The sequence below is a fragment of the Protopterus annectens genome, chromosome 3.part1 (genome assembly GCF_019279795.1).
Source record: "Protopterus annectens isolate FY-2018-M chromosome 3.part1, PAN1.0, whole genome shotgun sequence".
In the NCBI taxonomy this organism is placed as follows: Eukaryota; Metazoa; Chordata; order Ceratodontiformes; family Protopteridae; genus Protopterus; species Protopterus annectens.
The window spans coordinates 218,174,909-218,200,121 of record NC_056732.1 but is presented as its reverse complement, the minus strand read 5'-3'; the positions used below and the strand labels follow the sequence as shown (position 1 = coordinate 218,200,121).

The 25,213-nt window shown below is 39.4% G+C and overlaps 1 protein-coding gene across 1 annotated transcript in view; it reads left to right on the top strand.

The window, feature by feature from the left end:
• The window catches only part of DNAJC13 (DnaJ heat shock protein family (Hsp40) member C13), a gene marked incomplete in the record, with an annotated part of 3,140,357 nt that overhangs the window by 1,213,384 nt on the left and 1,901,760 nt on the right, over positions 1-25,213 (top strand). The window contains 1 exon segment of the mRNA XM_044066722.1: positions 21,335-21,475. Within this exon segment, the coding sequence (XP_043922657.1) occupies positions 21,335-21,475 (141 nt within the window).

The window sequence follows — 25,213 nt, the reverse complement described above, 5'->3', positions numbered from 1 at the left end:
TCCCTTTTCTGCTTTTCCCTTCTCTCCCTCATTTACCTGCCCTGGTCACTAGGTGGTGCTCTCCTCACTCTCTTATTTCCTCGCTACTTCCTATGCCCCAGATTAGCATTTAAAGTTTATGCTGGTTCTCCTATCTCCCTCAGCCTATATATTCTACCTTACAGTCTGCCTATCTCCTTGCCAATAGTGCTAGTACTGCTCCAGTATCTTGCCTGTCTTTCTCAGTTTCACTTTTCTCCTTCTGCATCTTTATGACCTACACCTGCATACCATCTCCTATTCCACTGCTCTACTTGGGTTTCCTTTCCCATACACTTTCTGCTCCTGCCATACCTACCTGCATTTCTGATTGTCTCCTCTCTCCACCTCTGTTGTTACCATCTGCTCGCCTCTACGGGCTCACTCCGCTCCCCTCCCTACCCCCAATTCCCACCCACCCCCAGGGGTCCTACCCTTATACCTCTCTTGCCACACCCCTATCCCATCCTTCCAATCCTTCTTCCCGCTCAAACTTCCTCCCACCCATGCACACACCCTTTAACACTACACACTCCCACTGTGCTCTACCTATTCTCCTCCTCCCTACATCTTGTTACTTAATCATCTCACTTTAAACCTTTATCCCTTCACTGTATTACTGCTATCCCCTCTTCGCCTACTCCTTTTATACTTTCTTATCTATTGAACATTAGTATACCCCTTCTACATCTTGCCCCCCATATCTTCCACATCCTTCTCTTACTTCTCACACTCATCTTACAATGGCTCCATACCTGCCAACACAGATCTTACTCTCATTCTTACTGTTTACCACTCTATTCTCAGTCTATCTCCTGTCCTGTTACGAGAAATCACTTGATGCCCAAACTCTCCATCCTCACAAACACACCTCCGCATTTCTCAGTCCACTTATTCCATATCCTTTTACTTCTCCTATCCCCAACTATCATCTACCTAAATTCCACAGGCCTAGACATCTCAACTATGTCATAACATCTGATAATAAAACCAAAATACTAACCTTACAAAGATACTATCTTAAAATCAAGTGTAGCAATCCTACCCTTCAAGATGGTGACATCCATCCTAACCCTGGCCCTTCTCTCCCCTCCCCCCTGGTGCCTATGCCTAAAACCAATAATAGCTTGTTAATAGGACATCTGAATACCCAAAGTTTAAACAACAAAGTACCATACCTTCATGCACTCCTTCACACACACCCATTTGATATTCTTTGCCTCTCAGAGACCTGGCTAAAACCTAGCACTAAAGACTCTGAGATTATTCCCCAAGGTTACAATATAGTAAGGCTCGACCGCCCCAAAAGAAAAGGTGGTGGTGTTGCAAGTCTCTTTAGAAATCATCTAAATATCACTGCCCTTCCAGCCTCTCCAACTCAAGATAGCAGGATAGAAGCCATCATCATCAAACTCCAATTAAATTCCAAAAAATCCCTTAATATCATCTGTATGTACCTGCCTCCTGGTAACAATATACCAACCCTTGAAGATTATCTTAGTTACATATCAGCCACTTATCCTCAGGAAACTATCATACTAGGTGACCTGAACATAGATGGTAATAGTTTTAATGAAGAAAACCCTTCATCTCATATCAACCTACATGGTTTCACCCAAACCATCACCTCAACTACTAGGCTCGATAAACATACCAAAAGAGAAAGCATTCTAGACTGGATACTTATAAACAGAGTAAAAAATAATTACAAATTAGGAACCTTGCCAGACGATATCAGTGACCACTCTCTAACTTTTATTACAAGAGAAAAAGCTGATTGGCTTAACCCCCACATTACTAGAAAAATACGTACCTCCAAACATTTTAATCTGGACCTATTTCAAACTGAACTCAGGGCATGTAACTGGAACCCCTTAAAAACTCTTCCTCTTGAAAATGCAGTACTACATTTTAACAAAACGTTCTTATCCATTCTTGACAAACATGCTCCTGAACGTATTAGAATGAAATCTAATACGGATATCTTCTAGTATAGCTGTATTATCGCGAGGAGGGATGTGAAGGACAGTAATACATGTTTAGAATTATTTTCAGGAAAGTAATAAGCTCTGCTGAATTGAATTTTGGTATTAGTTTGTTGTAAGAGGATATATGGTAGTCATTGGGGAAATATTAAAGCAATGCCACCAGCTTTCCTCTTTATACTGTCGTCGTGGATGGTGATGTAGTTGGGAGGTGTAAATTCAGAGTCGTTTATGCTGGGTTTAAGCCAAGTTTCAGTTAGTGAGAATATCAGGTTTATGCTGGGTAATCCAGGCATGTAGTTCAGCAGTTTTGTCTTGTACATCTAGCATTTATTGCAGCAAAGGTTAGATTACTGAGGTTTGGGGTTGACCATTGTGGTGGTAGTGTGTGAAGAGAATTTTCTTGGTGATCATTGTGATAGATTGAGCCACGATTAGGGGTGAATGTCTCTTCCTAGAAGGATTTTAGTATATTGGGGAGTTATAGATACTTGTTTTTGGAAAGTATTTTTCCACTTAATTTTGGCTTGGTTGGAGTTGAAATGGAGTTAAAAAGTCTATATTTTGACTGAAGGTAAGTGGCGGGGATCTGTATTTTATTGATAGCAGGTAGTGGGAAAGTAGGGATCGTGAAGGAAGCAAGTAGTTGCACTGCAGGAGGATATTAGTGGTGACGAAGTCTGAATGTTGGTAGAGGGTAGGTAAGAAAAGTATTCTGCAAGGTGCAGAACGTGAGGGAGGGTGGCCTAATGGGTAAGGTGTTTGCCTTACAAACACAAGGTACAGAGTTTGAGTCTCACAAGGGATAATTGGCTAAGCTTAAAATGGCTCGCAAGGGCAGTTAGCCTAGTACTAATCTATGAACATGTATGAGGTTAAGTCCAAGGATGTTCTGCAAAATCAGAGAGAGCTGAAATGTATTGATGGAGGTGTGATTGACACGTGCTGATGTGAGAGTGCAGTACTGCCATTCAGAAATGAATGCTGATACTGCTTTTGTTGTCATGGCTAAATTTTATTTGTGATGGTTTGTGTAGCAAGCAGCTTGCCATAATTTTATACCAGAAGCCCCCCCCCCCCCCCGTATTAAAGTGTTGAAGACTTTTTGGGGGAAAGACAGCATTTTTAATCATGTTAGAGCTGAAAAAAAGGTACTGGCTAATCTCTCTAACAGTTGATGATGGGATAAAAACAGACTTTTCAAACTCTGAAGACTTATTCCAGCATATTGGCTTTTATTTGGGCAACAGAGTACCCCTGCAACCTTTCAGAGATTAATGGATGGAGTCAAAATTCCCATGTCAGTTATACCGCTGCTTACCAAGACAATGTCATAAAGCATTCTGAGGATTGGGGACACTCATCTAGCCAAAGTACAGGCTATGTTGTCTTTCTCGAGCAAGACAGGTTGACATTCAATGTCATCAAGAGCAAGTTAGAGATGGTACAGATAAAATACTTACGTTAAGTAATGGGAAGGGGAGTTGTTGGATCGCAAAAAGAAAAGCTAGAAGCAGTGAGAAATTGTCATGTACCGGACACTAAAATCCAAAGTATGGCTGCTCAACAGTGCATGAATGGATAGACCTTTTTACATTGGTATATGCTTTATTTATAGTGGGCACACTGATTGGGCTGTCCTGTCATTGAACATTTTAGAATAAGAGTGAGCCTTTATTGTATAATTGACATGAACACACAGTTTGCAGTCATCTGCAAACTTAGTTAACCAAAGGCCCTGATTTCTTTTATGGAGATCAGAGAAGTATATGCTAAAAGGAGGGGTCCTAATACTAAACCATGGGGCAAACGCACTAGTTAAGCTCATAGTTTCGGTGTTGACACCCACCACCTTATTTGTTTAGGTTCTGTCTTTCAGCCAGTTGGCTGTTCATTTCTGCAGTTACTGATCAACTTTTAAGGCAGATAACCTGTTAACTATGCCATCATAGGCTGTAGTGTTGAATGCTTTGGCCAGAATCAGATAAGCTGTAAACAAAATAACTACTGTCTACAGTCTGTGTGACCCTGTCATAGAAATTCAAGTTGAATAGGCAGGTTCTCCATTTGACAAAGCTAAAATGATGCTAGTCTATGATAAGGTTTCCGATGTCATAGTTTGAGGGTCGGGTGTAATGTGTTCCATGACATTGTAGATTAGCCTAGTCAGTCTAATGAGTTTGCATTTCCCAGGATCACTGATAGAGCTACCCATGTGTAGGGGCATGATCACTGGAAGTGTTTTTTTTTTTCTTTCTTTGATGCTGTAGTTTGTATATGGGCCTCCTTTTCTGGGTCATTTCATTGGATCCTCCTTGCTGGACTTGTTTAACTGTGATGGAAAATAACTGAGAATGTAGGAAGTTCTTTCCTATTTTTGGCCTTTCCTGTGCTGATATCATGTATGGTTTCTAAGGAACAGGTGGACTGCTTCACTGAAGAGTACCACTTGAATCAAGAAAGTGCCAGCATGTAAGAATCTTCTGACTGAAATGCTGTGAAAGCCTTGGAATAGTACAGGATGTCTACATAGCTAAACTTTTGGTGCAGATGCAACAGTTACTTCAGGAATTTGGTTGCACTGTATTATTGACTTGGCAACCACAGTTTGCCTTCAGTGTATCAAAGTAAGCCTTGTACTACAGAAACTGCTGATAGGATGACAAGATCAAGTGCTATGCTGTTAGAGATCCCAGGACCTCAAACTAGTATAATTCTAGATGAGGGGAGCGACTACACTTTTGCAGCTACACTGCCTGCATATTTTTGTTTTCTTTCTTGAAGATTGTAACCATTGTCTGTGTTTGCTAGTCCTCACAGAGCATCCATGTGATTATTTGAGTTTGAGACCCCTGGTCACGATCATGTAAAATATGGTTGCACAGGGTCATTAATATCATTTGATGCAGAAGATTAAAGTGTTATCCTTTGATTGCAATGCCATTTTTTATTGAAATTACAGCAGCTTCATTTCATTGATAAAAGAGAGACCATCTTAAGTTTATCTCATTCTATTGATTATGTAACCTCGTCATGTTTGTTGTTCTGGGGATATTTGTGGTATTGCTGTTGCACTCATATTTTTTATCATTGCAGCCAGTTGGTTTACTGACATATCTGGAAAGCACAGACCCAGTACCCGAGAAGGATATTGATCGCATGCATATCAGGGATAATGTGAAAATTGCTACTGTAAGTATACTTTTTTTTTTTTAACTCTGTTTGACTTTTTAATGTTAGAATGTTTTAATCATTTTTGCGGGTATATATGGTTCTCATTTTATCACATTCTATGTATTAATATGAAAATTGAAACCCAGCTTAACATTCATATAGTCACATCTGCTGCTGTTTTCTTTAAAAGAGCAGTGAAGAAAATTAAAAGGAAAACAATGCATATAGAAAAAACTTAGCCGGGAAGTCATCAGGACAGTGAATCTTTTACCTTTGTGTCCGTCTGCTTCAGAAAGCAGTACATGTAGAACATTCCTTATCCGAGAGGTGCAAGTTAAATTGTAAAGGTTTCATGCCCCCCCCCCCCCCCCAAAGTAGGGGTAGGCGAGGAAGACCGTCCATGCAACTACCAGCTATAGAAAATTTATAAATGAAATGTTCCCCATTCAGTACTTTTTTCACTTTGTTGTGTATGAAAAACACAAATAGCTGTTTTTTTCCCCCAACCTAGAGAGTTAACAGCATCCCTGTCTGTTTCTCTTTCGATGTCCTCAGTCATTTTCAGCTTGTCTACCTGTCTTCCAGTACATCAGAACTGCTGTTTCATTATTGATGCTTTAACCAGAAGATGTTCATAATTCCCACTACTGAAGTAGCCTTTAGAGACTATTGATTATTTCCATGCCTAGGAAACCACAACTAGACAATTTTACAAAGCCCCCCCACCTCCTCCCCGCCCACACACATACACACATCTTCACTCTTAACCGCTGAAGGGATTCACAAGAGTCCGCACAAGTGTTACCTGTTAAGAAAATATTTAATTTTATTTTGAGAGTAAAACCTGTATTTCCCCTTTAAGAAACCTGATATTTTTATCAGTATTAGAAGTTTCCTGTAAGGGACTGCTTTTTTAAGCCGCTTGTGTTATTTAGCTAATTATGAGCGCTGTTTTTGTAAATAAATATTTACTGCATTTGTAAACATTTTTTTTATTTAGTGACTAACTGGTGACGTGAACTGTACGTCTGAAAACACCTTTGCCTCTAGAGTGCTCAAGCAGGGCAGTGACCTTGAGCTTTTGTGTATCCTGGTATCAGTAAACAAAACCTAGTTTTGCATCCTTGCCAACAACAGAACCCATTCAGGATACTTGCAAATCAGAAGTCATATTTTAGTTGAACCCCTCTCCATTAACCCAGACACCATCATTCTACGGGACTCTCAAATCACCAGCAAGTGCAAAGACTTTGCCTCAGAGAGACCACTCTAAACAAGGTTAGGTTGAAATATGTCCTGTGCAGGGATCATACTGTGACTATTACAATGTAATGATCTGAGTTTCACAGTGGGCAGGAGCTGTTTTAGGACAAATACAGGACCACATTTATAAACAAACACCTCTGGTAGAACTTGACCATAAACAAACTTTACTACACAAATAAAAAAAAGCTCATAGCTCTAAAAAAAAAAAAAAAAAAAATCTTTGTTATTATTGAAACTCTTCTTTCCCTAGTTTTCATATAATTTAAGTCTTCTATAGATAATTTCATTTGTGCATTTTCTGGGTTTCCACATTCCTTTGCTTTATACAAATTCTCCTTGTATTTCCAAAATATTTTTAATACCGCTATAGGATCTCTGATTGTTGTTCTTGTCAAAGGCTACCCAAGTTTGACAACAACCCTTTGTACTTGCTGTTGCCCAAGTCATTGCGCTAAAAAGTTTTGTGCTCTGGGCTCATTATCAGAAATAGTTGCTTTAACAACAACCTTTCTTAACTCACACATACTGTCCAAATACTTCATTTTCCCTTCAGCTCTCTGCAGTTGCTGCTCTTTTTCTTCTGCCAGATTCCCCTTATTTTGCAATAATTTAACCATTGCTAGCCCCTCTAAATAATTCCCGTTACCTGTTTCTCTTTTATTTTTACCCCATTTTTAAACACTATTTTAGTCTTATCCCAATCCTTGGTTATCCCTTCAGAAGAAATTTGTAACTTCCTAATAATTTCCTCTCCCCATTTCTTAAATGCCATTGTTTTTAATAATATGCATTAATTTTGCAGAATTACAGTACATTGTATTTTATTTGACTGAATACAGTTACTAGAGTGATTGAAATGTTGTACCATGTATTACTGAATTAATGTGAATAAATGGAGCCTGTCATTCATGCATCTAAAGTCAACGTTATGAAGTCTGCTGCTGAAGCTTTTGAATGGAGATCACAGTACAGTGAGGATCAGGAAATTTACACTTTTCCTCATTTTAGTGCGATCTTGGAGTTGGTGTATATAATTTGCAGGGGCCATGTAGGACACACAAAAACATACAAACAGGTAGATGTTTGTGTTTATTTAGACCCTTCCATATTGTGCTGTGTGTATATGTTGCTTTTTTTTTTTAATTGTGTTGACCCAGGTCTTTTAATTTGACATCACTACTACTCTGATGTCCATAATTTGACTATTAGCGGCAGTGTTTTTCTACAGAACTCTTCTGTGATTCAGTTAAATGAATGTAAACCATTTTTAGCAGGGGAGCATGACAGTGGCAGTGCTTCATTTTTACTTCATTATCTTGCATCTTTATCTCAGTTTTACTGATACATAATCTGAAATAGATATTGGAGGTGTCAAATCTTTCAATTAAATGCATATACTCCTGTTAAATGTAGATGTAATGTTGTCCTGTCTTGCCTTCATTCTGTACTGGTGGATTTGGAACTGATCCTCTGTTCCGACTCTGCCATTTACAAAAGCTCGAGTTTTCCAACTAACTCGTGGCTTACTCCCTATCCCATGATGCTCTAGGGGAATTCCCCAGATCTCGTTTGCTGCTAAACATATCGGGTGTTTCACAACTGGCTCTGACTAAGTTTACTTTTAAATTGTTATAATACCTTTAAAAACTTGTATTTCCTTCCTTTAATTAAAATGATTGCTAGTTTCTTTAGTTAATTGCTTGACTCTGTTATAGTATTAGACTGCTCTGTTACCTTACTGTTTTTTCTCTGAGACCGTCGTTTATCTCAAGGCCTAAAATTTTACCCTATCCTGGCTTGTGTGTGTGTGTGTGTGTGTGTGTGTGTGTGCGTGTGTGTGTGTGTGTGTGTGTGTGTGTGTGTGTGTGTGTGTGTGTGTGTGTGTGTTTTAAATACAGTATTTAGGCTCGTTGTTCCTTGAGCTGTCAGGTTTGGTGTGTGAATAGTTCATCTGATATATTTAGCTTATAAGGTTTTCCTTTTCTAAACTTTTCCATTTGGAATATCTTTTTTGTGTGTGTTTTTTATTTACTCTTGAGTTAAACTAGTTTTGACCTTTTCCCGAGCCAGCTTGTTTAAGTTACAGAACGGCTCAGCCCGTTTAACTTAGAGGGCTTTTTTTCCTGTGTGGGTATGCTGCTATGTTTGCTTTAATATATATATATATATATATATATATATATATATATATATATATATATATGTGTGTATATGTATGTATATATATATATATATATATATATATATATATGTGTGTGTGTGTGTATATATGTATATATATATATATGTATATATATATATATATATATATATATAAATATATACACACATATATACAGTTATTTGTTCTGTTCCTTTATCTAAATAGCTCGTTTGAGTTAGAGCGCTGCTTAGTATGTAGTATGTTATTGCTTCTGAATGATAGTGGTGCTTTCAGTTTTTTTTTTTTCTGTTGATATGTCTAAATAATCAAAAGATACTAAATGTTCGGGGTTAAGTAGTGTTCCAAGTGCTCTCAAAAAATCTCTTTAACTGTTAGCCATACTGACTGTATGTACTGCCTTGGAGCAGTACACTTGCAAGAGGCTTGCTCTATATACCACTCATTTAGTTTGAGGGTTCTCCTCGAAAGGAAACATAAGCTGATACTGAGGGAATTGTTGAAGAGTTCTTTTTCAAAAGCCTTAGGAGAAAGTCAGAGTGTTACAAAGCAACCCCCTTCCCCCTGCTTCTAAGTCTGGAAAATCAAGCAAAAGATCTTCATCTACCTCATCAGAACAAGCTGAACCTACTAAAAAAGTACCAAAAATGTCTTCATCGGACCCAAAGTCTGTCTGTCTGGCCCAAAAAACACCCTCTGCTGTTCCTGTTTCGGAACCGTTGGTATTGCAGGTTCTGAGCCGGTTTCTCTGACATTACGATCGCCAGTTCTACAAAGGTCAAGATCTCCTGCCCCTTCTCGATCCTCCAGGAGTTTCAGAAGATGATGTGGATCGTGTGGTTCGGAGACTTAAGTACACCAGCGCTAGCCAAATTGTCAGAGCCAACTCAGAGAGTTTCGGAACAGAGTGGACCTACCCCATCACCATTGATTCTTCCTCTGACCCGCCTTGGAGCCAGAAGGCATGGAGCTGATCGTAGTGGAACCATCAGCGTCGAGACCTGTTCCAGGATCTTTGGCCCCAATTACTGCTCTGACTTCCTCTGTGCCATCTGAGCTCGAGGAGTCTGGGACCCGAAGCTCTCCGGTCGAGTCCGGGGAGGACAGTCTGATCAGACAGTTGTCAGATCCGAACTTGCCTCTCGGGCCCTCAGCACTGGTAAGCTCGGCTCCTACATCGGCTTCGGAGTCAACCCCCTTGGTGACAGGGAAGCCTTCTAGTTCTTCAGAACTGGGAGCTTCCTTGGATCATGGGCCTGGTGCTTTCAAGGCGATGAGAAGGGCGCTGTCCCCCATGAGCAGCTCCACGCTCAGATCCAGTCATTCCTCCACCAAAGGCACCTGTGTCCATCTCAGCACAACCAATTCCACACACACACGTGGAGACCCAAGGCCTCAGGATGCCCCAGTGGATGAACCCCTCTTTTCCGAAACCTTTCCAGAATGGCCATCTGAAGAGGTCACCATCAAGAGATTATGCAAGAGGAAGCATCTGGACTCCCCAGAGGAGTCTATCACATCTGACACAGAAGGGTCCCCCACGGTCACCCTCTGAGGATGTCTCCTTTGCAGACATCGTAGAAATTCTTAAGCAGAGAGGTGGCTGGAAGCCCACTAACCCTTCTGATGAGGAGTCTGTCTACCTGAAGGCTTTTGGGTCTTACCATTTTGCCACTTGGTTATCTCTGCTTTTCAGTGAACTTATAGATTTAGTTTGTCGAAAGGCATGGGAATCTCCAGATTCAGTGGAGCCTGTCCCCTGGAAGCCAAATAAATTAATCACATTCCCTAAAGATAAAACCTTCCTTACAAAATGTGTCCCGGTAGATGCTGTGGTGATGGCGGTGGCCACCTAGACGTTGTCAGAGACTTCCTCTTCTGTCCATCCCCCAAACAGTCGCATACGATGGACAGGTAGGTGAAGCGCATGTTTTCTTCAGCGACCCTGTACACACAGGTCCTTGAATTACCTTGCACTTTACCAGGTTGCATAGAGATCTCCTGAATGAGCTAGGAGATGCTCTCCTGGGTTCTGTAGCTGCGTGGGTATCAGATAGTGTCCTCCCAGCTCTCCACCTTTAATTCAGTGGTAAACTCATCCATGAGGCTCATTTCCTATGCAGCTGATGGAGCGAGTAGGGCAGCAGATTCAGGGATTTCCCTTAGGAAGCCTTCCTGGATGCGCTTATGTAACTTTGCGGAATCCTTCAAGTCTTCCGTTAATGCCCCCTTCGATGGCTCATCCCTATTTGGGCCTAAGGTCAAAGACACACTAACCAGGTGTGAACAGGAAGGAAAAACTCTCTGCTGTGGGAGTCCATTTTTCCCTACCTTCATTTAGGGATCACAATAAATTACGAAAAATTTGTCTTATTGCCATCTCAACATATCATTTTTATAGGCGCAGATTTAGACACAATAAAAGTGATGGTAAGGCATCCCCAGAAAGAGTACAAGCCCTTTGGCGACAGATTGTAGACCTTCTTTTCAAAAGAAGATTCAGGCAAGGGCAGTAGTACTAGGGATCATGGCAGCAGCGATAAATGTAATGAGAATTCTACAGTGGCTGCTGTTCACTCGGTGGTCCATGCAGGAACTTTTGATGTCACACCAGATCATGTTAACAGAACCTTGTAGGAGAGACCTTCGTTGGTGGCTTTACTCCAATCAAGTGACTTTAGGTCGACTCTTTGTTTTTCCACAACCGCTAGCCACAGTGACCACGGATGCTTCCCAGATGGGGGGGCACATTATCAGAGAAGGACAGTCCAAGGCACTTGGCAGGATCACAAGACCCACTTGCACATCAGGCATTCCAAGACTCTCTTCCGCTAGGAACGATTGCGATCCAAATGGACAATATGTCAGTCATATGATATATAAACAAACAAGGAGGAACCGTACCTTTACCTTCCTCTGTCAAGAGGCCCTGAGAGTATGGCAGTGGGCGACCTTCTCCCAACGCTTTCTGCTAGCAATGCATATCAAGGGGAAATCCAACGTGCTAGCAGATAAACTCAGCAGGGCAATATTTATGCCTCACAAGTGGTCCCTGAAACAAGACATAGTGGAAATGATTTTCCAAAAATGGGGCCAGCTTTGCTGCAACCTTTTTGCCACGTCCATGAACTCCAAATGCAGCAGCTACTTTGCCCTAATCACCCCACCGGGGGAGTCCCCAAGGGATTCACTTGTACACGATTGGCCCTCGAATCTTCTCTACACCTTGCCTCCTTTTCCATTGATACTCAAAGTTCTTCAGAAAGCCAGTGCATTGGGACAGACCTTAATACTTGTCACCCCATACTGGCCTCTTCACATCTGGTTCCCCTTTCTATGGCCTCATCTTCAGGAGGAGCCCTGGATTCTAGACCCAGTTCCGGCTCATCTAACTCACCCATCGGGAATGCTCCATCCATCTCTCCAAACCCTCAAGTTGACAGCATGGCTGCTGCAGTTCCAAACATAGCCAGGCTACCTGACCTCTCACCTTCAGTGCAACATATCTTGATTTCTTCTCACAAAGCTTCTCCTCCTGTGCCTTGAAAAATCATATTGACCCTTTCTCTGCACCTATACCCTCCATACTGGAATTCTTAGCAAAGCTTTTTCAGGAGGGAGCAGCTGCAGCTGCTATTTAAGTTCAATTTAGCAACAATCTCTAATTTCCATTTTGGAGAAGGGGGTCCGAATATTATGTCCCACAGACTTTATAAAGCCTTCTTGAGAGGTACTAACCTGTTAAAACCACCCATTAAACCACCTCTACCCCCCCCCCCCATGGAACCTAAATGTTGTATTATCCCATATAATCCTTTACCTTTTGAGCCTGCATCATCCTGTGACCTAAAGTTTTTAACTGGGAAGATGATTTTCTTAGCAGCTAGCACTTCAGCTAGGAGAGTTTTGGAGCTACAAGCGTTGTCCATCAAACCTCCTTATATACTACTCCGTAAGGACAGAGTCTCACTTTGTACAAACCCGTCCTTTCTACCAAAAGTATGCTCAGAATCAAACTTAAAACATCCCATAGACTTACCATTTTCCCCCAAATATGGCAGTAAGGCAGAATATATGTTACACCAACTAGATGTACATAGACAATTATATTTCTACTTACACAGAACAAAGGACTGTAGAAAGACTGACCAATTGTTTGTATCCTTTTCAGACTGCAAGAAAGGCACTGCAGTAGCTAAAACCACTATATCCAGATGGTTGTCAGACTGCATTACATTTACATACCAGTCCATAAACAACTTCCCAACAAAATAAGAGCTCATTCTCCCAGGGCTATTTCTACCTCTTCTGCCTTTCGTGCAAAACTGCCAATTGATACCTTTTGCCCTGCAAAACTGCCAATTGATACCTTTTGCCCTGCTCCAACATGGGCAAGGCCTCATACCTTTATTACTCATTACTAAGTGGGTTTGGCCTCCAGGGACAGGGCCTGTTTTGGGTCCACTGTTCTGAAGAATGTTCTCCCATGAGCCACCCAAGAAAGATGTTGCTAGGGACGCTGTCCCATCAGTACAAAATGAAGGTGAGACAGGACGACATCACATAAAGAAGTTATGTACTCACCATAACATTCCATGTGAGTTGTCCATCTCCCCTTCATTCTTGCATCTCACCCTTCTACTGCAAGCCTTTGGCCCCTGGAGGATTGAGATGTTACTATTTGGCATCTAATATTCTCTGACCCGCTTCTTGGCTTGTAAAATAATAAAAAAATCTTTTCTATGCACATATTAGTATACCAACAAACAAGATCTGGGGAATTCCCTACAGGATCCTGTGAGAGAGGGAGTAAGCCATGAGCTAGTTGAAGACCTCGAGCTTTTGTAAACGGCTGAGTCGGAACCAAGGATTGGTTCTGAACCCACTAGTACAGAATGAAGGCAAGATGGACAACTTGTATGGAACATTATGGTGAGTACATAACTTTTTTCTCTCCAGTCTAGCAGAGTTATTGCAGTGTGGGGAATAAAACACAAATTCTGTCTGATTTCGTACTACTGAATTCACATCTTCCATACCAATTATCTTCTTAGAGTGCAGACTTATGAAGAAATGTATTATCCCTTCTAGGTCCCCCTGATAAATCTTCACTATTGCAAATCAAGTTCCAGTCCCCATCCATAAGTAATAATCCCTGCTTGAAAGCTCATTATTTCTCCCAAACTTTGTTATGCAGTAGCAGTTTTTGGTGGATTATAAATACATACCAGTGAAAATCCTTCTCCCGTGCCAGTAGCCGTTTACCACAAATCTACCATTACTTCAATTTTTCCTCTTGTATCACTGCTGAAGCCCCTCTAACAGTTAATATTATTACATCCCCTTTCCTTTGTCCCCGATATTCTGTTGAATGTCTGTCCCAAAGTCCATTCTTTGTCAAGTTCACTTGTTACTTTCTATCCATATGCATCTCTTCAACTTTGCTTATTTGCACCCTACATTTGTTAATATAATTTAGTACGCTGCTTTTTTGTCTATACCTATAAATCCATTTAGATTCCATAAGGGATATGGTCAGAGTAGCCTTTATGGTAGAAAACTGTTACTCCCATTACACATGACTGTTTGGCAGGCTGATCCTATAAACATTTGCTTATCTCCTTTTGAACTTGTCACATTGTTCAAGACTTATTGCTTCAGAGTGTGTGTGTGTGTGTGTGTGTGTGTGTGTGTGTATATATATATATATAATATGTGTGTTTGTGTGTACATATATATACACACACACACACAATTTCAGAAGGCCTCCATCTACTTTTAATAACAAGCACACAAAAGTATGTACATTTTCCCTGTAGATAGGAATAATTGCCCTAAACTGACTGCTTCAGTAGTGACAGGCACTGCCTAACCTAAAATTGAGATATCCATGCTAATGAGCATGTTACAGCCTATGTTCCCATTTTACACTAATTGCTGCCTGTTCTTTTATTAACTCTATTTCCCTCCTAGATGTGAAGAACAGCTTGCATGCTTCCAGTAAACATTAACTGTAGTAAAAAATACATGATCTACTTTTAAATAAACTAAGTTGTGCACTGTTATATTAATTGCTGGGGAGGCTGGTACTACTACTTCTGTTAATTCACTTCCTATAATTTCAAAATGTATTTATTTTTCACTGACTTACTTGCCACCGTTCTTTTAAATATTATATTTCTCTCAGGATTAAGTGTTCATAACTGTTGAGATTAGTTGCTTGCTATTCCTCTCAAGTAAAAGCAGTCATTGGTGAGAAAAAAGCAGCTAACAACTTTACAAGATGCATGAAATAATTTTAAATTTTGCTTACAACACAGTGAACAGACTTCACCTGGCCAACTGCCTGCAGCTCTAGACTCGTCTCCCACAGAGAGCATTTGCTAAAGGAAGAAAAATAAGCAAATACTTTGCATATGGAGGAAAGCTGCCATCTCATTACCTTCCATCATTTTCTCTTTTTTTCAAGCATATTTTCCTAAGAAAAACTAGTCTAGTTTTTTAACCAAGGACAATGATTCACACACCAACCCTTGTAAAAACAGGAAGTTACTGTCTTAATTCTATATATATCAATATACCAGTTCTTCCCACCCAACACCTCAGCAGCTCAGGATCATCACATTGTTAACCTTAACTTGCTTCTGACTAGCCTTTCTTATCTTGTTACAATATAAAGCCCATATATGTTGCAACTGAAACAGTCCTTGCTTGCTTTAAGGTTAACATCTGCACACTTTGCAAAACTGCTTTACATCGTGTTTTTTTATACAAGTTAACAAACAAAAACTGTTTTACTAAGTTACGTTTTCATTCCTTTCAGTGTCCTCTTAAACAATAGTGATGCAAAAAGTGGGGGCATATGCTTTACAGTTCACCTACAAGTTTAACAGTCAACAAAATTCCAGTCTTTCTTATCCACTTTTTTCTTGCTAAGCCAGTATTTCACATCTATTCCTATATCTAGTGGAGTTGATATTTTTTAGTCTCCCATTTTTTTCACTCAATTCAGTGTTGTTTGTTTTCATGATTTCCAGCTTCTATCACCCATCTCTGATTCAAGTCCAGTGTTTTCATCATTGTGTGTGTCAGCTTCTGTGATTTTTCAGTATGTCACTCAAGCTTTTCACTTTGAAACAATAGAAAAGGTTTCACTTAGAAAGTCTCTATGTGGGCTTTGTTGTCAGAAGAATGAGAGAGTTAGTCCTTCTGCTTGCAGGCCTGCACTTTGCTGGATAACATTTATTTCCCCCTTAGCCTGTTCATCAAAAAAGGTGTTTGATCCTCCAGGAAAAAAATTCTGAAGATATGATACAGCAGCTTGAATTTCTTACCTGGCTTTGGACATTTTCTGAGTGCTAGAATAGATAAACTTATTTCTGTTTTGTCTGGTGTACAGTGAATAATTATTTTCCACAAATTCTCCATCTCCAATTTTTAATACTTGCCATTTCTGCCACAATTTAGTCAGGATCTATTCTTTCAAGTAATAAGATTGCATCTTTACTAATATAGGTCTCTGTTGATTTCTCATAGCCAGGTTCAGAGTATATTCACTTTGTGCCCTTTCATTTAACAGATCATATGTTGAACACCAGTCCAGTTGCCTATTTGTATTTAAGATTAATGCAGTCTGTTTCCTGTTTCTTCTTTACAGCAGAAAATCTCAGATTTTCTCTGTGTGCTCTGTCTCCTAACTCTACTATTTTTAACATATCTCCTCTTGAAAAGTGTGTATGCATTGTAAATTGGATATATTATACAAGTATAAGTAATGTATATTCATCTGTACAGAGATGTGTTTTTATATTTTTATTTATTGTAAGTTATACAAAGTTTGGTAGTTTGTAAGAATGTCTTTTTAAATTAAACTAGGGAAGAAACGATGATGCCACTCACATAATTAGGGGGCATACATGCTGTTACATGATTTGTTGAATGAAAAGTTTGAACTTAATGAGTGATAGAAGGTATTTAAAAACTGCTTTTTACAAGTGTTTACGTATGTATATGGTCTGATGAAGCCCACAGTACGTGGTGAGAGAGCTTACCTACAAATAAACGTGTTATATATTTTTACTGGATGGTCTTTGGATTCGTGCTTCAGTGTACCATACCAAAAAAAAAAAAAAACTGATTTTTATCTGTACACACACGCTGGTACTTGGTAACTCTTCTGTGCGTAGCGGTTAAAAATGCAGTTACCAAGTAATTTTATTTCAAAAGTAAGGCATAAAATACATTACAGATAATTCAGACACTTGTAGCTTCTAGGAGTCTGATGGCCACCGCATGCCACAATATATAAATGTCTTTGGATATGGACTTAGTGATAGGCTCTACCCTCAACCACACCCATTCTAAAACCAGCCCTGCATAAATGTGTCTAAAAGGTTGCTGAAGGTTGTTTGTGGGGGGGGGGGCTGGCGATTGTGTGCTCATTACTATAATTCTCATCACAATCAAACCTTAGAGGTATGCTGAAGAGGTCATTATAGCTTCTTTTGGAGACTGGGTCATTGTTTCTTTTACTTTTCTGATGGACCGAGGTGTACAAAAAAGTTAGCATGTCATGTGCAAGAGACAGTGTACTGTGTATTGGCAACAAAGTGTAATTCATTACTGTAGTCATAATTTTTTTCTACTTTTGTCACAGTCTCACACCAGGTACATATAGTGGTGACTGCCTTTGGGAAGGAAGGGGTGAGGAGTGAGAGGCATGGTGTGTATAAATATGAAAGCAGTCACAAAATACATGACCATGGCCATCTGAACTTCTGCTTTCATCCCGGTCTCTAACATCACAGGCAGTGACAGTTTTTTTCTTTTGGGTGGGGAGGTAAGGAGGCAGGCAGTATTCCCAGAAAGGATTTGTGTGTCCTTACAACAATTGTTTTGTTAGTTTATTATGAGATGCTGTTTTGTCAGCTTTGAACATTAACCCTTGAGCACAACTTATGTCTTTCTTGAAAGAAAAAATAAAATGCATTTTAGAGCATATAGAAAGTCATGGATTCTTGAAAAAGCTGAAGAGTAAGGCAAAATGTGAGAAATGGGAGAAAAAAGTAATGTGCATAATGTGGAGAGCTGGGGGGGTGGCAGTAGATAGGAGTACTGGAGCCCACGAGATGTGTGTGTGGGGGGGGGCAGGTGGCAGTGCTTTAGGGCACCATTTTACCTAAGTCCAGCCCCATATATAGAGTTATGTATCATTGCTACAACTAAATGCCAATAACTGTGAATGCCCTTCTGTGAGATGGGCCAATATAGTGTGGTGCACAGGCTGCTCATAATGTAAGAGCACAGTAACTACAGTTCAGTCTGTGTATATTACCTCTAAAACACTACAGCATGAACTAAAACGTTGCTTAGGAGGGGTGGCATTTACAGGGTGACACACTGGAAGTGTCCAAGGGCCCCCAGGTTGATATATACTGGGGTCCTCCAAAATGCTAACACTGACCCTGTTTTGACATCCCCTTGATTTCTTTTCTCAATTGCTTTTATTGAAAATTTTAACAACAAAACATTAATATGCGATTATAGAAATATTATAAAGCAAAAATAAATATGTAAAAGAACAGTGATAAACTAAAATAACTATTTACAATGGCTAAGTTTTTTTAAATAGAAACAGAAAGTGATAGCAGTAGTTGTTAATTATTAGTCTGTTTATCCAGCAGTTCTTTGAATTTCAACTGTATATTATATGAAAAGGTAATTCTAGATGTTCTTGTCTTGATACGTTCAAGATGAGAAAAGACATCTCCCAGTTTCTGAGATAAACTTGTTTATCTTTTTTTCCGACTGTTGAGCAAATAATCATTTTTTGCTAACATTTTGGTATAGCCATAATTTATTATTTAACCTTTTTGCCACAGTTTTTTCTAAAGTGGATTGATATTTCTATAATGGTTATATTTGTTCTAATGTGGATTTCGTCTGCTTTCTGATGGCGATATTTGGAGCATATACACACTATGTGTAATCTCAATTAACAAATCCTGCTGTAGAACACCAGTCTATCTTTTTTGTACTTCCATAAGGTTAATGGTCTATTCAGTCCTGTTTATCTGAAATAGCAAAAAATCTCAAGTATTCTTTGCATCCTTTGTCGTCTAGGTGTAGTGTTTTTGAAACATCTCTTCTTGAAATGCGGGGTGTGCAGTCTTTCCTTCAAGCCTGATTTCTGTGGTTTTATCAGCTCATCTGAATTTTCACTTAAAGCTGCTTCTGTTTTTTTCTAGACTTTCATTACTTGGCTTTTTTCCTGCGTTGTCTGTTTTAAAAAGCTTCTGGGTGTAATTTTTCCTCTAAATGAAAGCCATGCCCTGTACTAAAGTTGAATTTTTTGCTGAACTGCAGCCAAACTTCTTTTCTTGTTGGTATTTGATTGCTTTCTCCAAATTTCTTCTTTGCTAGCATCCAGTCAATGTAGCTACTAGCCAATAACTGAATTTTATCCATTTTATTAACTTTTACTGTTTTTTTTTAAATTTCTTAGCTTTCACAGTAGGAAGTTCTAATCATCCTGTTAGTTAGTCTACAACCATCGTGAAAGTCAACTCCTATTGAATTCTTAAGAGTGGGAGTTTTTGTGAGGTAGTTTGCAGACAGTATAAATAATTATTAAATTCTAATTGGATAAAAGCAGAGTAAATGCAATTGTCATTAAATGACCCTTTGTACTGGCTGATTATGCACAAGACCTTAAACTAAGTGCTCGGTGACTGGTGAGACAGAAAGTGAGAATCAACTAACCAGTCTACTATCACAAAGCTTCCCATTCACATTGAAATTATGGCACAGTCCAACATTCATAACATTTATCCTTGTCTGCCTTAATCATTTTCTGTTTCTGTTCAAAGGCAAAAGTTTCAGAAATCCAAACTTCAGTGGCAGAAAATCCATTTTTAATTAACGGATTAACTGAACTAGCCAATTGCATAATCTTTTCAACTGTGGCACATGTCCCACTGACTAGGGTAATGCAGTTCATTGATGGACACTTCACATCAATCCTCATGTTTTGGGACTATGAGAAGAAATCAAGAGTGCCAACTGAAACCTGTGGAGACTGTGCCAAGGCCTTGTATGCACAAAATACAATAGGAAATATTCCTTCAAAATATATTACTCAGGAGGCAAACATCTTTTTAATAAATCCAAGCTCTATCATCTCCACACAAGGCCTTCTAAGACCACAACTATGCACAGAAAATAACAGGAAATCAGAATGGAATCTTGTTACCTATTGGCGAGTGAGAATAATGCACTTGGTCAATATTAATGCTCATTTATACATTGTGGTTCACAAATATGGGGTTGCTTGGACAGCCCCCATTATTTTATCAGTGCTATTTCTTTGATAACTTTAAAATGCAGAGAACATTATGGTTTGTGTAGTGGAAAGTGGGAACAAAGCTTGGCATGTGATCTGTTTCGTATCACAGAAACTTAGGTTCCTCCATTTCTTTTCAGTTCAGTATTTTAATTGTTAATGGCTTTCATTAGCACTATGAAGGGACTGGTGTGTCAGAAGTGGTGCTTAATTTGATGGTCTGTCTCTGCTGCATCACCTTTTGTTGTTTGTGCTGTTTTTGATTCCTGCTGTCACCTGACCATTAGATGTCCTCACAATACATTTTGCCCATTCGTTCTTCACAGGACAAAAGTTTTTCCCAGCCTATTTGTTCCCTATAAGGTGAGAGACTGTTGCAGAGGCAGTCATTCCAGCAGCTGTCAGGATTTTTTCTGTTTATTGCCCTAACTCGCTGTGTTGTAGGTGTAGTACAGGACAGCCCCTCACTTCAGTGAGTGATGTAAACCTGCAGATGACCTTTTCTACTGAAATGGACACCTCATGCTTACTTATGTCTTTACTAAAATAATTGGTTTACTTTGTGTGTCTGACCTGTGGACCCCCCCCCCCCCAGGTGAATTTCTTATCAGTGTCTCACACACATCGTGTGTTGTTATCAGTGAGGTGATCATAATCCTCTATGTTGTGTATGTACGTCCTTCACACTTTTGGGTATATATGTGTGTGGTAATGTAGCAATGGCATAAATCGAGAATATACATTTTTTGTTGTTGTTAGTGCATCGACCCTCCAGTGATGATTGCAGTATTAAAAACCTATCACAATCACAGTTAAGCTAGTAAAAAAAACTGTGTGCATACAGTGAAAATAAGCACCAATTTTCCACCAAAAAATGGCCCTCGTCTAAACTAAATCAAACCCTGAGAACACAAGTCTGACCTTAGTTATTTGACAGCTTATTCATTTACCTGCAGGCCATTGAAATGATTGGGAAGTACTAAATTAAAAAGTAAAAATAATTATTATAATAGTAATGGAAACGTATGTGGGGGAGTCTGAATCATTTCATACGTAAAGTATCCTATGCTGTAAGATCAGAGAACTCGACTCAATTTTATGATGAGTGTTGTCATTTTCCAACTGAAGTACTGATTTTTTTTTTATTTATTAAACAATAGGCTGTGTTTTTGTGTGTGCATATGCAAAGTATGCTGTAGTTTGCATCGCATTTATGCTTGCATACACATGCAAATGTGTACATATTTTTTAGTGGGCATTTTTTATCATAATATAGTTGGTATTTTAAGACTTTGACATTAGATGTCAGTATGCTTTCATTTGAGCATGTATTATTGCAGAGTCCCTCCTGAGAATGAAATTAATGCATGTTTTTTAACTTTCTTCAAGGATCAGTATAAGTTTAACAAAGTACCAGAATGGCAAAGGCTTGCTGGGAAAGCTGCCAAGGAAGTAGAGAAGTTTGCCAAAGAAAAAGTGGATATAGTTTTAATGCACTGGAGAGATCGAATGGGGATTGCACAAAAAGAGGTAAACATTTCAGCTTGCTGTGTTTATTTTCATGCAGATGTTCACTGGCTTTGTCTTTAAATGTATTTTTGTTTGTTTGTGAACAAAAAGTTAAGGTGCTGTTAATAATTAGGACTATGATGTGTTATCTATCCATTTATTGAGTGGTGGTGTAGTGACTGGCCATGAACTTGAGAGTAAAGGATGATTTTTGTCATGCTAGCCATAGTATTTATGTGGAAAATAAATTCCTCACAAAGTACCATGTAGTAAACTACATTCTTTAGCACAGACTATCATATTTCCTTATTTTCAAAGTGATATCATGTAGGGCATTGACTTTGTTCTTCTCCTGGTTGACATCTCAGTACTTGTCCGTTGCTTGAAACAACATTTTTTTTTGAGTTGTGTGGTAGGTAATTGTGTTTTCTTATACTGTTAGCTGTTGGATGATTTTTAAATTAAAAAAAAAAATTGCAGTTGAGTGCAGTATTTTGAATCAATGCGCTGAGTGCAGTGTCAAGTCATTGAATCTGGTTTTGCAAATGTGATTTAACTGGTTTACCTTAACCCAAGGTTGCTGATGATAATTTATGAAGGGATGTGTAGCAAAGCCAGATACATATGGGATTTACAATGATTTTTTTTACATTTTTATGTAATTAAAGAAAACATTATTCATGTGGGTTCAAAAACAGTAAAATAAAATGCACCTTGACATTAATCAAAACAAATATATGGTTTTGGTTTTAAGTGTAAAACGTGTGCTGTGTAACTAACATAAGTTACTGTTTCATCTGTCATATGTAACTTGATTATTGTAGGCATCACTTTTTTTATACTGTGGAGAAATTTGTTATTTCTGATCTATAAAGAAAAATCTAATCCCAAGGACCTCTTTGATCTCTCTTTGGAGGGTCTGCATCTGGGATTATCCCTCCTTGCACTTCACTTTGGCTGTTTTTGTCTGACTCCCATGTTCAGATGCATACAGTCTCCTCTGGTACACACTGTGAAATCATGCATCACTTTATAAGGGCTTGTTTAGCCCCTTTATCATGCCAGTATTTTTCACCCTTCAGTTAAGATCTCTGTTCTGACATCCTTTGTGAATAATGATTTTATGTTCGGCCCTTATAACCATATCATGAGCAGTACAAGCATTAGCAGTATTTCGTAAGGAACATAGAGGTGTAAGTGCCAGCAATTCATCACAACCACTGTAAGACCTAAGAAAAAGAGGCCCTTTTTCTGCTTCCCTATTCAGAGGGTAGCAGCAGCTGAGAATGCTCTCCAGGAATGGAGTCAGTAAAAGGATTTATTTATTTTTGAGCCTTTTAACCAGTACTTGTTTGCTGCTAGAATCAGCATTTTCAGCCTCGACTCTGTCCATTTGAGAGACAGTTAAACAGTTATTATCAATACAGCAATTTCAGCTAACTCACAGGTAAAGCAGTACAGTACTCGGGATATGGTAAAAATACAATACAGTAATTTTGATTGTCCAATATAATGGCAGATAACTGCACTGGGCAGATTTGAAAATAGGCATTTGCTTTCTAGAGTTAGAAGGAAATATATTCTTTACAGCTTGCTGGGATTGCTTTAACGTGGACTGATTCCTTGGTGCCTTTTTCCTCGGCAGAGTGTATTCTTTGCAAGCTCAAGCTCATCCCGTATCCCATAACCCTCTGCTTCTAGGCTCAGGATTCCAGATGTTGTTGCTGCTGTTGTAGCTGTGACACCTCCACCCTTGCTCTAGTCTCAACATAGAATTTTAGATTTTTTTTTGTCAGGTTTAAGTGTATCCTTTCTGCATTAGCGTTGATCTAATTGTGTAATTGTATTTTAAGTACCTTAATTATCAGTTTCCTCTGCTTTTTCATAAATATTACCTGATACTGTCGCCATTATTCCTTCCACATCTCTCGATGAAAAAAACAAAAAAAAATATCTTTGGCTTCGTTTCAAGATTGTAACTTGTTCCTTCCTTATAGTGGCCTTTTTATTGCTGTTAATGTGCTGTTGTCATTCCTGTTGGAGAATTCGGTACATGTTGATGTTGGGCCTAGTGTTTTTAGTAATCCATGCAGTGGTTTTGAGTGTTGCAAGTTTACTTTGTGGTTGGTACAAATTTGTAGGTTAATTGAGATAGAAGTAAATACATTCAGATTTATGAATTGTAAGGTTTATGGCCATAAAATCTCTCCTCAAGGTCCTCACAACATGGGTAGAACATTTAGATGCAGTTGAACTGTTTGTAAGCGCTGTAGTTGCCAAACACTGCAGGTTAGACAAAACAAGTTGGTCTTCAAAGAGATGTTGAGGTCTGAGGCTCCAGAGAAAGAAAGAACCAAGAACAAGTATAAAGCAGCCTGTAAAGCCAGCTTGCCCAGATTGGGGGGGGGGGGGGGGGGGCAGATGAACTGTATTGACCTATCTTATAGAAACTGCCACCAGCTAAGGTACCTAGGACTTCCACTTCCCCTTCTCTTCCAGAAACAATTTATGCGTCAACTCCTGCATGGTCTTTTCTGCCTCCTAGGCAGAATTTTTCAGGCACTACAGATGCTGCTCCAAGGAGAACTGAGGGCTTCTCTTCTCAGCACAACATTTTTGTCCCCTCACCCCAGTGTTGACAGTGTCCTATACATCTCTTTGGAGCTGGATGCAACTGAATTGTCGACAGATGATGTCTACCTTCCTGAAGACTTGAACTAGTCTGTGCCTGAGGCAGCAAAAAAAAAAAAAGAGAACCCTGACCACATTTAGTTCTGTTCCTCTTCCAGGCTCCGTTAGTGTTGGAACAAGTATGTCAGCCTTCACTGATGCCCTTGTTGGTGACCGGTAACATTTTTTTGATGCTGACTCGCTCTGAGTTAGTGGCGACTTTGTAACTGATCCTGTTGGTGGCAGAGAGCACTAGGATCGAAGAGCTGAGTTCCAAGTGCCTAGGGTCTATTCTGGTTACCAGTAGCATAGTTGGGGTGGGACAAAGGGGGCAGCTCTCCTGGACACAAGGTGTTTGGCGGCATGATCTGCAGATACTTATTAGTCTGTAGTATAGTAAAGGCATTTGTTTAAATACTGGCATTTTGGATGTCACCTTAAAGTGGATGTCACTGGGACCTTGACAGGAAGGAAAGAGATAGACCTTTATTTTTTTTTTCCTTCTCAACATTAAAGTTGAAGGAACTGGGAATTGGGAATAAAAAGCATTGAATTTTTTTTCTGCTTAGATTAAATTGAGGAGAGGGTGCCAGATCATGGAATAGCACCAGGCACTAGATGAGCCATATGTGGCTTTGCTGGTTCCTTCATTGTTGGGACCATTACTAACTTCACCACACTCTTTATTTGACCTCTTCAGCACCAATATCTACTATAGTAACTTCAACTTATCAGTCATTGCTGGTGCCCATTCTACAGTGTTGATGTTCATGCAGTCAGTACAAGTAGTCTCAGGCCTGAATGTCGTGGCCGACATGTTGATTGAGAAAGGAGGTCTGACTGCTGCTTTGCCTGAAAGGTGCATCTTCAAAGCTAAAGATTTTAGCCACATGGCATCCTTTTTCCTCATAGGCTAAGATTGTGGAATTTTGGAGCATCTTCTTCCCAGAATACTTTAGATGCCCCCCCCCCCCGAAAGAGTAGGTGTAAGGGGAAGCACCTGGACTACTCTTCTGAGCTTTCTTCCCCAGTCACAGATCTTGAAAGGGAATTCCTCCCAGATCCCTTCCTAAAGACACCGCAATTTGG